A 16,414-nucleotide genomic window follows, 5' to 3' on the forward strand; every position below is an offset into this window, starting at 1 on the left:
CCTGTAATTTCACAGATCAACGAATACACTAACAGGAATGTTCTATCAAAATCCATGGTCCATGCAGTTAAATTCACTCACTTCTCCAAAACGAATTTTTTGTTTATGTGTATTTTCAGCCTGCCTGAGGAAATATACAGATATAGCAATCTTCGTTATGCAGATGTAGTAATCAAATGTAAGTTGGTTTTTTTTTTTAATAGGTAAAAATAAGTTTGGACAGAATTGTTAGCATCACACAAGCCTGATTTATAAATGATTCTCAAGCTTCTGAACTGTTTCCCAAATAGTTTCCCTTACCAACAGACAAAAGCAGTTTTCTACCAGTATATCCCAAAAGACCTCCTGAAACAGAGCATGGCTTTTCTGTGACAACTCTTGGAAGCGGGCACACCTTCTCCTGACACACAAAGCCACAGGCACCAGTCTGTCACCGTTTCACTTCCAGCAGCCAGTACCAGAGGAGGGACTCAACACTTACCCACATATATTCAGGATAATCAGACAAACGTTTCAATCCCTCAATAACTGTATCTCTGTCCTCTTCCCATTTCCTTTTGCAGAAAACAATCTCAAGGAAGTACCACGTCCAGCCGATTAGGGGCACATATAGCAGCTCTCTCTTAGCAAGAACTTTGGAACTCTTGGAGAAAAAACGAAAGTGACAATCCAAAAATGTCATTTGCTGATTTGTGCAACGAGGTCAAACACATTGAAGCTAAGATGATGGAGCTGTAGCTAAGAACTTAAATGCAAAGAAACTGTTTATAGATGGGTTTTAAACAGACCTGTCACCCTGCAGAGGAAGGGAAAGTTCGTGGCCCACATACCCCCAGCACTCCGAAGCGCTCCGTCATCGTCCAGCCGCACAAGAAGTCGATCTCAAAGTTGTGGTTCAGGATGATGATGACATGTTCCTTCCCAAAGGTTTTCACCGTGGCCTCGTCTGAGAACAGGGTGCACTCTGTGCCTGACCACCATTCCAGCAGCATTACCAACTCTAGTAAACATGATGAAAGTGGAGAGAGGAGTTAGGGCTACCCTAACTACAGAAAGCATTTAGAGTTTCATCCTCAGCCCCATCCACTGCCTCTCCTGCCCCAAACACCCAGCAGAGATGAAACAAAAGCCTGGAAGGGTATAGACCACACCATATTACCATCCCTAAGGAGTATTTAAGGCACCAGACATATGCATTATGGACAATTCAGTAAGTTTTTAACAGCAACGAGTTTCGGCATTGCATTTCAAATGCAAAATTTCATGACCACTGGAAAAAAAAGCCCAAAGACTTTTATGCCTGAAAACAGACAGTGGAGCTGTTGATTGCTCCACTAAATGAGCACAGTTCCTCCCAGGTGGAATACAAATGATGCATAGATGCAGCCTAATGTTTTTGCTCCACATGAAACAAGCCTTATGGAGGTAAACAGACCAATAAAGGTCTTTTAAAGGGATGCAGTGACATAGATCTTCTGTGATAGATTTTAATATTACAACACAGGGCTCTAATTGTTCTGCATTACGATCATCAACACAGAGTTAAAAACAGCAGAAAATTGAGTGAATTTATCAAAATACCTGGGCAAAGACAGGAATGGTAAATTTTGTCTTCCTTTTACTGCAAAAGAATGAGCCCTTTTCCTCCACTTACTCCAACTTTAAAGTATCACAGCAACTCTTATTCCACCCTGAACATTTGTTACCCTTTTTTATTTTCCACCTCCCCTTTTTTCATCATAAAACCCCCTTCCACTTAAATTCAGCATGCACTGACTGTAGTTGCTATGGTTAGCTTATTTCCCTCATTTCAGTACATTGAGGCAGATGGAAGTCATTGCTTGCATCATGGGATAACTATAAAAAGTATGAGAATAGTTCACCCTCCCAGTAGGAAGATTTGCTTCCCTGCAAACTGTAGTCATTGGTATTTTCTCAATCCAATGAGATATGGTTGAAATAAAAATGTGGTTGCACAAATACAGCAGTTAAAAGGAGTCCAACCCTTCCCACATGACTACACCTGCGGGTTCCCCCTCTGTTCCCTCTTTCAGGCTCTTTCAGGAGGTTTTTCAGCTTCCCATTGGGAGTTTCTGGTTTTGCCAAACAAGACAGCACCTTCCTGCACAGGCGTTTCCCATCAGTGGGATCAAACAGGGTCATCTATCCATACTGCTAAACAGGAGTTTGGGATCCAGTCTTGCACCACACCAGAGAAGACAAACACAGGATTTGGGTGAACCAGTCCTGGTCTGCTGAGGGTACAGAGCTCACCCATGATTGTTTTTTTCACTCATGACCACTTACTCACCCACCAGGTTATTCTCCTGTATCACTCTCAGCACTTGCTCATTTGGAGGCAGGACAAAGTTATAAACGTTGCTGGCCAAAAGAGCTTAATCCCAGACAATTGGAAATATGGCAGAGGAAAGACAGAACTGTCTTGTTCCTTTTCACTAGGTACAGGTTTCTATCACTGCTTGCCAGCTTTGCATGCTTTGTGTTCACTCACTTTCCTTTCTCTGGTTATCCTGGCTCAGTAAAAGGCAAAGAGGAGAGCAAGGGTGTCCTCACATCACCTTCCACGCAGGTGGCCAGGAGAATTGGAGCAGTGGTACCAAACACATCGTGGTACTCTGAGCAATTTTCCCTTTCCATTGCTGACTGTGTACCAAGGAGGAACATCTCCAGTACTTGCTACATTTTCTAATAAAAATTATAATCACCTGGTTGTGTTTCTTCTTCAAAATCAGGTGAAAAAAAATCTGCAGAGGACAGTGGATGTGACTTTCTGCAGAACCTTTCTCCCTAAAACAGTGGAGGATTTGCCAGAGTTCATACTGAGAGAGGAGGGTTGAGGAGCCAAAGGATTAACACAAGGAAACAGATTGTCCTTAACAAGTGTGCTGACAAATGATGTAATTATAACCAGGAGTGGGCTCGTTTCCTTTTTTCAGCGTGTGGGTTACAGCTCATTTGTGTGGCACTGATCCTATCAATGCTACAGCAAGAAATCCTCCTGAATGAAGGAATGGCAACACTTGCACTGCCCAGGACAGTTCCTAGAGGGAATAAGCACCACCTTGCTTCAACCACCCCTGCAGCTGGGGGTCCCACACACCAAAGCAGGTGCATTTACAGCCTCACAAGCCCCCAGAAACAAAGCAAACGAGGGGCACAGCACATCCTCAGCTGGAAGCACCAACATTTGAGAGGTTAGTTTTGCAACAGGACTAACCCAAACATGCTGCACTCTCCAAAGGTGTGATTCATCTGAAAGGAGCTGACGTGGGAGAGCTGCAAGTACAGACTACCTGTCACGAATTTATGGGTTTATGTTGGGGCCAGAGCCCGAGAGACTGCCTTCCCCAGATGGCTGTCAGGAACATTGGATAGAGTCTCTCTCCCTCCCCTTTGGAAGTTGGGCTTTATGTATTTGAGAGGAGACACAGTAAGAACAGAGGCACATAGAGGATCACCTGTGTATCCCTCCCTGCCAGCTGGGCAGAGCATTTTCTCTTACAGACCCTCAGCCTAAAACCACAAACAGCTTGGAGAAAGTGAGCAAAACGTAGCATCCAGAGAACACCAACCTACAGGTTCCTTGCCAAAAGACTTCTTCATACTGAAATATACTTCATTATGAATGGCAGCACTGGAGCTACTACATTTACACAGCTTACCTAAATTGCTATAAATCACAATTAAAGAGCATATTCTGTCAGCTCTTCCATTACAGGCCATCAGCTCTCTGCAATCCCACATAACATTTACATTGATTTTCATAGTTTAATTTCCCAACGTGTTAATTTATAACAGGCTATACACTAGGGGTTATCCTACATACAACCATCTACTCAGCTTCTCCAAACCTCTTTGAACAATGGTGTGGATTATTTCCAGTGTTTAGAGGATGTAAGACAGCAGCATTTAAAGTGTGTTTTTTTCATGCACGATGCTAACTAAGGGCTGAGCCTAAAGCCTTACAGGAGCAAGCAGCTCATATCCTCAGAAAAGCCTAACTATTAATGCAGCAATAGTTTTCAGCATGAGATCAGATTCTACATTATTAAAAGCACAAAGAAATTCTTACAAGTAAATTAAAAATAAAAACTCCTATATATCCCCACTCTCATCCAACCAAACTCATCTTGAAGTTTCTACTAAGCTCTTCTACTACAATACCTTTTTTTCTCTGACAATTTGCCTGCTAGTCTATTTCATTTCCTCTCTCCTGTGCTTCTCAGTAGGCAGGACAAAAAGCACAAGTAAAGGCAGGGACACCAACTTAAAAAGAGACAGAACCAGACACCTCAGAGAGTTTTTGTTGGTGATACTTCACAGTGATGATTTACGAAATGTGGATGCCTGTCAGTGGACTGCTGAGCTGTAATTTCAGTGTTCATTCTGGTGACTCATTTACCCAAAGTGGGAGTTGGATGCTGAGCTGAGCACTAAGGTAAGTGGCCATGCATACTGGGAAGGGATGGGGAATGGAAACCAATTAGATGATTCACTGCTGAAGCAGGAGGTGACATTTGGGCTAAGGAGCTTCTAAACACTCTAAACATTTTCAGAAAGCCAGCTCTATGAGGAGAAGAAGGCAGCATCCATGGGGAGGAAGGTTTGCAAAGGTCTGACAGAGGAGAACAAGGAAGCTGCACCCAGTGCAGAGCTGACCCATGGGCAGAAGAAAAACCACTGAAAAAATGCTCACAAGGAGACCCTGGCCTCAGAGATGGGCACTGAAGGGTGGAAGTGGATTCTGAAGTTTGTCACACAGTTCAGCTGCAGAAACATCTACAGGAGATACTTTAAGATAGACCTCTCCCTCTGCAGCCCACACAATAAACCTGCGCTCCTACATGATCAATACTGCTCACATGCTCAGTACCTGAGCCAGTCTCACAACTGTCCCTTAGCACAGGTGCTGATACTGGATGAAGATGGCATTGAGACACAAGTAACAACTCCTATCAGTCCTATTGGATAAGCTGGATGTGCAGAGAAGCTTTACTTCCCACTTTTTTGAACGACAGAATGACAACACACATCAGACCCTTGACTTTTGTATGATTTCCCAGTATTCCAGAAAAAAAAAAAAATCCTCACAAAAACCAAAGGCTGTTTTGACCTGCTCTGAAAGAATCTACGTCTAACTTACCATTTCTCTTGTCTCTGTGTGCAAACAGATCCATGTGCATATATATATTTCCTTTGGTTAACAAAGGCAAAAACAAGATAAGCTTTTTTCTTTTTTTCCCCAGCCCAGCCCAGCATACTCACGGCTCCACAGGGAATAGGCAAGGCGACAGTTCACTCGGCGATAAAGCTGCTTGTTGATGGGCCAGAGGACCAGCGTGCATAGCTGAATGAAGTTAATGATCAGTCCACTGACAACGAAGACAAACCCAATGAGGAGGTGAACTATGAACTGGGTCTTCAGGAAGGCAATGAAGCCCATGATAACCACTCAGAAGCGTTTGCAAGGGCCGTCACTCAGAATAACTGTCCTGAAAGAGAAAAAACCCAAACCAACAGAAGAGTCAAATGGAGTGGATTTACAGGCTCTGAGGAAGGACAAAGCAAAAGCCCTGAAATAGCCCAGCCTCATTCATCAAGAAGAACCCAAACCAATAAACACTCAACGTGCTCTCCAAGCCTGCCTCATGCAGGTCTTCACACAAACTGGTGATGCTGCAAACCCCCGCCCAAAATAGGAAGGAATCATTATTTACAATTTACAGCCCACCAGGAAGATTATTGTTTGCTGAAGAGACTAATCTCACACCTCTCTTCAAACAAACACCACATAATTGAGAGTTAATGCTGCGAGGAGCACAGAGCCCAACACTCACAGTGAGCAAACAGGGGCTGTATCTTTAGGGATGCTCTCCTGAACTGCAACGGAGGCTCACGCTGCAAAGAGCAGGGCTGCTCACACACAGCATCAGTCTGGCCAACACTAAGGCATGGAAATGGAAATCAGGTATTCCCACATTCAAAACCCATGCTGGAGCAGGTTTAATAACTTCTCACCTTGTCAAGCCACAGTTCTGTGATCAAATATACCAGTTAGTGTGGGGGAGAAAATGTAAAATGATAAAAAAGCCTTAAGCTATGTAGCAGTACAAACTAGATCTGGAATGGGCATTGGTGTAGAATCTTGATTCCACCAAATTAGCACTTTGAGCATGTGCCATATTTATACCGGGTGCAGAAAGAATGGCAACACCTGAACCAGCAGAATGCCACAGGAGCTGAGACACGCCTGATCCACCACAAATCCTGCCAGCACAAAGTTAACCCAGCAAACTGTATTTACCAAGCCACCAAACTCAGTTTATTGCAAGCCCCACATTATACAGCACTGGCCTGTTTGACCTGTTGGGTACTGGAAGCCCTGCTCACCGAAAAATAAAAGTTTGACCCTGCTTTTCTGCCCCAGCCACAGCTTGCTGGTGGTTTTCATGCTCAGCTTTTACAAGTGCAGCAAATGACCTGACCAAGCAATAGATGGTAACAAATATTTTTGACAAATCAGGCATCCCAAGGTGATGTGGACCTGCTGTCTGAAAAAGTCCCTGCCAGCTGTGAGGAATCAAATCATTTTCACTCACCACCTGCTTATGGTGCGCTGCTATTTATAAAACTCTACAGCAATTTTATTGTGAAATAAAATGTTTTCTATCCTCTCATCTGCCAGTCAGGTACAGCCTTTCAAGGCACAGAGTGTCTAGTTTTTGCACAATTAACATCCATTTGCATCATTAATAACCTACTCACTTCAGAAGCACATAAGAAAGGCAAAAAAAAAAAAAAAAAAAAGCCTGGTTGAACACAGCCAGTATTGTGCCTACCACAGAAAGCACAGCAAAGCAGAAGGAATAGCATTGGAGTTCATGATAAATAATCTAAATTCTCCCAGTGTTTTCCTGTAAGGATGAAAGAAACACTTCTTCCACTAATAAATTACTTTAAGAACAGCTGTTAGGAAGCAGAGACTTCTGTTTGAAAAGGAACAAGTGGAGCCCTCCTTCTTCTTCCCTCCCCAAAAGGCTGCAGTCTGACACAGCCAAAACACCACCAGTGTTCACACATTGCTTTGTAGGAGGCAGCTGTGGCATCCAGTGACTCCCTTGCACTGGGCTTGCTTGTCTTTTCCACTGGCACGCTCAAATAAATACTGCCAAACATTAAACACCAAGTTCTTCACTTGCAAGAGTCATTCTCTTCATCTGGTGTATCTCAAAAGCCAGCTCAAACAAACAAGAAAAGAACAATTCCCTCCACCCCCACAAGCTATTTCTTGAGTTCTTGCTTGCCCTCTCCAGAGCCACTTGAAAGCAGCTTTGCTGATAACTGTGTCCAGTGTCAAACTATTCCAAAGGCCAGACTTGAGGATCCTGGAAGCTCTTCCAACATGATTCTATGACAGTCATTAGAGCAGCACTTACAGCCTTTTTCCACACAGCCTGGCCCCTCTCAGACAGGGGCACAAAGCACACACAAATGGCCAAGGAGAAACAGGAATGTCAGGTATTATCTATCCTCAAATCAAATGGTTTGGCTCCACTTCCACAGCCTCTTGGCTTTGAGCACAGTCTGAGGCTGATGTTTTTCTCTTACATTAAGGACATTGCTGTTTTACACACCCCAAAGGACACGTCCCTCCTTACATTGCACCAGGATGGTTTCTCCAGCTTTGTTGGACATGGGAAACAGGATTTATCACTCTTGCACCAGCATCCTGGCACACATGTTGGGCACCACAGAATCAATAATTTTGGAAAAGCCCTCCAAGATCATTGAGTCCCATCTTTGACCAACCACTACCTCATCAACTAAACCACAGCCCTAAATCTCACATCCAGTCACTTCTTGAACACCTCCAGGAATGGCAACTCCACCATTTCCCCAGGCAGTTTCAATGCTTAACAACACCTTCCATGAAGAAATTTCCCCTGATGTCCAATCTGAGCCCTCCTGGCACAGCTTGAGACCACTTCCTCTGGTCCTGCTGCTGGTGTCTGATCCTTCCAGTTCCGCTGCTGCATACAGAACCTGCCAGTCTCTGTTCTGACAATCCCTCACTTAACCCTATTTGACTTTTAAGATCATTAGAAGTTAACCTTAATCCAGGAATGCTTTAGTTTTCTGCATCCCTGCCCATGTAGGACGGACAGGCAATTTAGGGACAGGACAACAGGCAAAAGGTGGCCAGCAGCTGTTCTGTTGTATCCCATGGTCACAGCTGAGGGGGGGATGGGGAAATCAGTATTTGCTGAAACGAGGAAAAGCACCACTTCTGCATTTGACATATGTATTGAGATCAGCTTAGTGAAGTATCTAGAAAGCAAACAGCTGCCCCAGTCTAAGACAGCAAGTCTCAGCACTATTTTATTTTTTTTTTTTTTAACCTATCCATATAATCTGCTTTTTAAAGACCTGCTGGTAAAATCTTATTTTTGCCCTTGCTTTCCTTAAACACTGTAACTTCCCAGCATTGACCTTTCACCACAAAATCTTCATTTCCTCCTGTACAGCCACACTGAGAGCTGTAGGGAATTCTAGTATTCTCCCTGTTTTCACAGGATCAGAGAATGGTTTGGCTTGGAAGAAGCATTAAATATCACCAACTTCCAACACCATGGACAGGGACACCTCCCACTAGACCAGCTTGCTCAGAGCCCAGTCCAGCCTGGTCTTGGATCTATCTGCTCTGATGAAAAAATTTTTAAATGCTTTGCATCCCTCAGGGTTCTCTCCCTTATTTCTGTGCCTCTCAAGAAAAGGGCAAGGAGACAAATCAAATGCCTTGGTGTGGTGGGCTGACCCTGGCTGGAGGACTGGTGCCCACCAAGGCCACTCTATCACTCCTCTCCTCACCTGGATAGGGAAAACACAACAAAAAGCTTATGGGTGAAGGTAAGGACCGGGAGAAATCACTTGCCAATTACTGTCATGGGCTGTGGGGAAATCAGCTCAATTTATTACCAATCACAGCAGATCGTGGTAATGAGAAATAAAACCAGATCTTAAAACACTTTCTCTCAACCCCTCCCTTTTTTGTTGGGCTCAACTTCCTGATTTTCTGTATTTCCTCCCACCCAGCAGTGCATGGGGACAGGGAATGGGGCTGAGGTCAGTCCATTATTCATCTCTGCTCCTTCTTCCTCAGAGCAAGAACTTCTCACACACTTCTCCTATTCCAGAGGGGAGTCTCTCCCACAGGAGACAGTCCTCCATGAACTTCTCCAATATGAGTTCTTCACCAGCTGCTCCAGCCTGGTTCCTTTCCATGGGGTGCAATCCTTCAGGAACAGGCTGCTCCAGAGTGGGTCCCTTGCAGGGTCACAAGTCCTGCCAGCAAACCTGCTCCAGCCTGGGCTTCCCACAGGGTCACAGCCTGCTTCAGGCTCTCGTGTGGGCTCCTCCAGGGCCAGCAGGTGGATCTCTGCATCCCCATGGATCTTCCTGGGCTGCAGGGGCACAACAGCCTCAACAGGGTCTGCAGGGGAATCTCCACTCCAGTGCCAGAAGCACCTCCTGCCTCTCCTTCTGCACTGACCTCGGAACCTCCTGGGCTTCTCCCACATACTCACACTCCTCTCTCTGGCCACAATTTCTGCTGTGGAGCTCTTCCCCACCTTCCCTCTTCAGTACACTACCCCAGTGGTGGTACCACCATCCCTGATGGGCTCAGCCTTGGCCAGTGGCTCTGTCCTGGACTCGAGGACAGAGCCGTGTCTTGAAGCCCCACGTTCACATGGATTCTCTGGTTTCCAAAAGATACAATGTGCCTCTCAGTAGAAGTCAGAATATCACCTTTCTCCTTTACCCAGCTTTCTACATTCATGGTAGTCCTAATGATTAAACTCCCTGGAGACTTCTACCTCTGCCAAATGTCACTGGAATTTGCCATCAAGTTCAAAGCCATTAGAAGGGAGAATGACAGAGAAGTGTGACTGCATTCATTAAGAAATCAAACACACAGCATGCACATTACAGCATTTCATGACACATAGCTATTTTATGAACTAAAAATTAAACATTAAGCCACTAATCATTCTGTAGGACAGTATATTCACTTTGAACTCCAGATTTTAATTAATTTCTTGCTGTCACGTGCGTGCAGTCCCTCTGAAGTTCATGATGTTTGCATGAATATGAGCATGAAATTAGAAACGGGTCCACTGATCCTAATATTACACTCAGTGAGAATTAATGTGCTGGACAACAACAAAAATTGTGGCAGGCAGTATTTACACATCCAGACCTTTGCCTTCAGTTTTTCTGAACATGCTTTTACCATCTTTGCTGTGCCATATTTACCTCCACCCATGAAACCAATTACAGATATCTTTTGCCCTGAATATCTTGCCTCTGCCCTGAAATCTGGTATTTTACCTACTTGTGCTATTTGAGAAATGAGTGAAACTTTTAGACCACTGAATTTCACCTTTTATCACCATATTTTAAAATCCTGTATTTTTCAAGTGAAGCTTTCTAAGCCTCCTTGATGTTTGTACAAACTTGGCAAACCCTGCCTGTGAGGAAGGGTTAATGATGTTGCAAGTCAAAAGCAGTACAAAAAAGGCAGTTGGTTGCCCATCAGTATTTTCCTGATGATTTTTCAGAATTCTACAAACACTGCTCATCAAAAACACACAAGGAAAATAAAATCTGTTTTTTATTCAAAGTGAGATCTACCTGTTGCATGAGCTGCTTCATGACTATGGGGACAGATAAAAGCAGCAGAAACCAGGAGCTCAAAAAAATGGCTTTTTCTGAGTATGCTTTCTACCTGCCCAGCCTTTCTGATGACCAAACTCAGGCTACTTCTCTTTCAAAAGCATGAAAATCACCAGTCTAAGTGTCTGTTCCCTCACCTCTCCTGAGATCAGAAAACCCAAGAATAATCAGCAGCTCCCCAAGAGTCAGGGCAGAGATATGAGGGACAGCTTCCAATGGCCCTGCCTATATTTCTTTGTCAGATAAATAAAGTACAGATCTCAATCTGGTTATTTTAGAATCCTTCAGAAATGCCACATTACCACATTGGGGTAGCAGGATATTTTCCTGGACGTTTCTGGGACATTCCACAGCAAAATATGTTGATTATCTTATGACCAATGCTTAGAAGTAACTAAGTTACTGCTAAGAAATACTTATTCCTTGCAGAATACACAATACTCTCCTAGCTGAAAGACAAAAGTGCAGTGGGCATCCAGCTTTTAAAAGCAAAATGATATATTCATAGCAAACAATATTCAGGAAAAATATTCAGGAAGACAACAGGCTCCCACTTCCTGCACTGTACCACATCTCCTTCTGGGATGGGGAATTTGGGAGCCTGACCCCCATGATGCAGAAGCCACACAAAACCAGTGGAGAGAGTATTTAGCCAGGCCTTTGCCCCAGACTTTAAAAAAGCATCCCAAGACTCCTGCCCACTCTGCCACAACACCACTAAAAGCAATCTCCACTACTCAGGCCTCGTTTATTTTAGAACCAGCACTGGCAACCACAGGTGTCTAAGTAGGCTGGAAAACAGAGCTTAGATCAACTGCAGTGAGTCAGAGAGAATAAACAAATAAGTAAATAAGGTGTAACAACAGTTTTGGTACTAGTTTGAACAGTCTATACCAGGGATTCTCCAGAAAAGCTGTAAAAATAGGCAGCTACTCAATTGCATCCCACACAGCATTACAAAATGTCTACTACAGACCCAGCCTTTTAAACCTAAGCATGACAGAAAGATTAGCTTAGTTTCTCACACAATATAGGTCTAATTTCCCTGAACTTGCCTCAGTCAGATGCAAGGCTGATTCAGAGTTCATTAAAAATCCTGCTTGCCATGAATTTTTTAAATTGAAGGGTATGAAAAAGAACCTTAAGCTCAACTGAGGTCACAGAGATTAAAGTTTGTTTTTGAGTTGTAAGAACTAGGAATAAGATTTCAAAAAGAAAAACTGGGACCATGATGAAATCAGATGAAAGCTCATTCCTTGAAATGTTGTCCATCTCGGCCTTGAAACAGCACCACAGCCAATTCCCAGAAAAAGTCAAGAGTGGAAGATTATCACCACTATCTGTCTGAAATATATTCCATACTTTGGGCTTGATCTGAAGGCATTCAAGCCACAGAAACTTCCACTCATGTCAATCAGTTTGGCTCAGTATCTGTAGAGATTTTTGATAAGAGTACTTCCATCAAATAAAAAGCCTTTGGTTTGACTCATCATCCTAATGAGACACCAATACTTTGAGGTTAAAAAAAAAAAGAAAGAGAAAAAAACCCTGTGATTATGTCTCTGACATTCATGATCATTTCACAGGCATATAGAATTAGACTTAATGAGAAGTTTCTACATTTCCTTCTTATCTCAAGATACCGGTTGCTCTAAGAAAAAATAATAAGGTAACCAGTTGTTTAACTCGCATTTTGTAGTGAGAAGACCACAGAATATAATAACAAAGGAATAAAAAAAAAGTATTCAAACAACTCAGTGCAACCAGAAGTGAAAAAAAACAGCTCTCAATACTACAGATCACTGCACCTGAGGGGCAGATTTCCCTCTTCCCTGCCCTAAATGCAATGTTACTGACATGACTGAGCCCCCCCAACAGCTGCAAAAAGCACTGTGCTAATGCCACCACTAGGGATGAAATTATATTCTCTAACTTGTTGCTACAATATTACAGCTGAAAACACCTGCAATATTAAAATGGCTGTTTTCCAAATTTAATTTCAACCATTTCCTTGTATCACACTTGGCACAAAAAAGAGAGCAAGTGTGCACAAATTTAATTTCTTCTCAGCATATACCCTTCAGTTAACATTGCTTCTATTTGAACAAATGAATTGAATAACCAAAATGAACCCTGACTTGCTTAGAAATCTGCTGGCTGCATGGCAACCCCCACAAGGAAGCAAAACTCCTTGCAGAATTTCTATCACTGTGAGCACCTCTTTATTGACAAAGAAAATAATGGTATTTTCATAGGGATTTTCCATTCACAACAGGGAAACGAGAGAGATTCTGTCACGAGTTCCCTGGGTAAAACCAGCTCAGACAACTTTGATGTCACAGCTGAGTCTCACCAAAGCAGGCTGAGTTCACCTTTCCCACAAAGCCTCCCATACTCACAAGACATCACAGGGCTCTGCATTGAGCTTTCCAGGGAAGGCACCACACAACTTCAACACTTGGTTGTGCACCCAACTTGTTTTTACTTCAGGAAGACAATCACCCCCTTATGTTTGATAAACTTACAATAACTTCTGTTAGAGTATGTCACTTACAACTGCTGGTAGGTGTTTGTGTGCTGCTTCTCCCCTGGATACACACATTTGTCATCCCTCAGTCTGCAGGCTCACACTTTGGTTTCACTATGAGCAATGCAAAATTAATTTTTCTTAGAACTATAATTACAAAACCTTAATGGCTATTAAATGTAGGTTAGATAATAATTGCGAATTTGGCAAGTTTGCCTCATTTCTCACAGGTTCAGATGGGTCTTGTGGGTATATGCATATTTACAGATACTTGTGAGAGCTCTTGTAGAACTCAGCCTTAACAAACCTTGTCCCAAACTTGAATATCACTGATCACCAGGGTTTACCCAACTGCAAGCATTTGAGCTCAAGTTTTCTTTTACCTGCTTCCTATCAGGAGGAAAAGTAAACAGCCTGTAACTTGCATTGTTCTACAAACCATACAACCACATACTTAGCCTGACTTTGAAAACCAGAATCACGTAGACACAGATTACTCCTGATTTCATTTTTAGTGGAAGGCACAGAGACATGAGCCAAAGCAAGGGGGATCCATGCTCCCACCAGCACAGCAAGACATAGCAGGATGGAACAGCAGAAGGTAAGCATGACTACAATTTCAAAGAAAAAAGGATTAAAACCAGGGGAAAATACCAGCCCACTGCAAGACATTTACACCTAAATGCACGAGCTAGAACACTGTCATATTCTGTATATTTTAAGAAATAAATAGGAACAATTACTCAGCTTTGCAAATTCCTGCTGGCTCCAGACAGACAGCTTAGTGTGACTCACTCAGGAATGGTTGTCAAACACCTTCTGCCAGCCTTGTTCCTCCTCTTGGGAACTTTTCAACTTCTCCCTGGCCTTGTTTGCCTGGTGGCAGCTACTCTCCCCACTTGGCCACTCTGGATAAAACTCCCTCAAGGGAGAAGCAGGGTGATAATCCTTGCTAGCTCCTCAATTCCCTATTCCTTCCCTTGTGCCATACTCTCCTCTTTCTTTTACACACACCAACAGCTTCCCAGGCCTGAGCAAGAGCCCTGCCCTGTGCCACAGTGGACGTGAGCCCATCCCATCACTGCAGAGTGCTGCAGGCACTGCCTGCCCACCTGGTGTTCAGTTTGTGTGCCAGCCCCAAGTTCTGAAAATCTGTCACGTTTCCAGCTTGCTTTGAGAGCAAAAGCAGGCTGGGAGAAGCTCTTGGAGAGCTCAGCACACTTCAGCAGGTCCACTGCACTTCTTTAAAGGACAGGCAAATATTTTCAGCCCTGGTAACTGCTCCCTGGAATCTCACCCCGAGTGCAATGGCAGGGTGTCCTGCCTGAGGTAAAACTCAGATTATGGCAGCACTGGGATGCTCCTGCTGTTGAACACTCCCTTTCTTTCCTCAGACAGGTTCACTCACCAGGGATGAATAAGGCAGGACATCACAGAATCACAGGATGGTTTGGGTTGGAAGGGACTTTGAAGCTCATCTCATTCCACCCCTGCCATGGGCAGGGACACCTTCCACTACCCCAGGTTGCTTCAAGCCCTGTCCAACCTGGCATTGGACATCTCCTAGGATGAGGCAGCCACAGCTTCTCTGGGCAACCTGTACCAGGACCTCACCACCCACACAGGGAAAAATTTCTTCCTAACATCTAATCTAACCCTACTCTATTGCAGTTTGAAGTCATTCTCCATGTTCTGTCACTCCAGCTCCTCTCTGGCTTCATGCAGGCCTCTTCAGATCCTGGAAGCTGCTCTGAAGTGTCCACACAACCTTCTCTTCTCTAGGCTGAACAGCCCCAAACCTCTCATCCTGTCTCCACAGGGGAGGTGCTCCAGTCCTCCTATGAACTTTGCGGCTCCTCTGAACTCAGCCTGACAGCTCCATATCCTCCTTGTGCTGCAGGCACAAGAACTGCACACAGTATTCCAGCTGAAAATCCTGGCTGGAGGAGCAAGCAGAGCACCTTTGGCAAACAGTGCACCCCTTTAACCCTCTACACAAAGGGAAGGATACCTGGGGGAGCCAGGAGCCAGCTGGAGCTCCCTGTACAGCCCACACGTCTTTTAATGCTGCACTTGCAGTGAACAAAATTGCCACCAGCAGCACCACAAGACATTTACACAGTTTTGAATGCTCATCATGAAAAATAAGCCAACAAATCCCCAATAACCCACAGAGTTTTGCATGCTTTCTGCTCCCAAAGTTATACCCACGGCAGGGGAAATCCTTTCCTTAGTGACAACACACAGCTTTAGGATGTTGCAGATGTAAAATACACCCCCAGAGGGACCTGTTTCTTGTCCACTTGCTTGTGTTGCTCTCTGCAGCCAAGCCATGCCTGACCAGTTTGTGTTCAGCACCACACTGCTGTGGCTGTGAGGTTTATGGAGAAGGAAGCAAAGTTTCTCCCTGGAAAAAGTAGGATGGAGGGGATGACCAATTTCAGACATGTTTAGTGCTCACAGTGTGGGTACTCTGGAGATCTCATAGATTCAGTAGGTAACACAGTACTGACACACCAAAAAATGCCCCTCAGCCAAAGGCAGGTCCCACTATTAGGGCAGAAATCCCTGGATTTGAAAATCTCTTTGCTCATATATCAATATACACGCAGATAAAAAAGCATGCTGAGGTCCAGCAATTTCCATGACAGGTATTGTAGGCCTGAAGGAACTTCATTTGAACCCAGCAGTTATGCTGGTATTTGGCAAGAAATGATCTGTAGAAAATCAGCATTGCAATCAGAGCATGGATCTCATGATTGAAAAGTAATGCCACAAGTATTGCTGGCCATAATCAATGCTCTTCTCAAATCAGCTCGTCATTTATTCCATCCTGCTGCAGTCTGAACACCTCTGTAAGTGCTACGCTGTATCAGCAATCCCAGAAATCTGTGATAAAATTTGCATTTGGACAGAAGCACTAATGTGGCAAGAGCATCAAGTCCCTCCCCACAAAAGTGATTGCTACCAGTCGAATTTTTCCTGTTAAGTCAATTCATAGATCAACCAGTACAGAGTAGTAAGAAAGTTAAGATGAACATTTTAGACATACTTTTGCAAAAAGGACAGACAAAAGGAAGCAATTCTTCCAAGTTCTCAACTGGAACAGACTCCTACCCTGAGCTTAACTTC

At 43.9% G+C, this 16,414-nt stretch overlaps 1 protein-coding gene across 6 annotated transcripts in view; it reads right to left on the bottom strand.

Moving 5' to 3' along the window:
* Positions 1-16,414, bottom strand: part of AGPAT3 (1-acylglycerol-3-phosphate O-acyltransferase 3) — an 88,039-nt gene that overhangs the window by 13,223 nt on the left and 58,402 nt on the right. For all 6 annotated transcript variants that reach the window (XM_030283351.4, XM_072935436.1, XM_072935432.1 and 3 more), the window contains 3 exons: positions 5,287-5,513; positions 831-1,000; positions 482-643 (listed from right to left, as the gene is read on the bottom strand). In XM_030283351.4, coding sequence (XP_030139211.1) covers positions 482-643; positions 831-1,000; positions 5,287-5,464 — 510 coding nt within the window. In that variant the 5' untranslated portion in view covers positions 5,465-5,513. The remainder of the gene's footprint in view (positions 1-481; positions 644-830; positions 1,001-5,286; positions 5,514-16,414) is intronic.

Source organism: Taeniopygia guttata, chromosome 1 (assembly GCF_048771995.1).
Source record: "Taeniopygia guttata chromosome 1, bTaeGut7.mat, whole genome shotgun sequence".
Lineage (NCBI taxonomy): Eukaryota > Metazoa > Chordata > Aves > Passeriformes > Estrildidae > Taeniopygia > Taeniopygia guttata.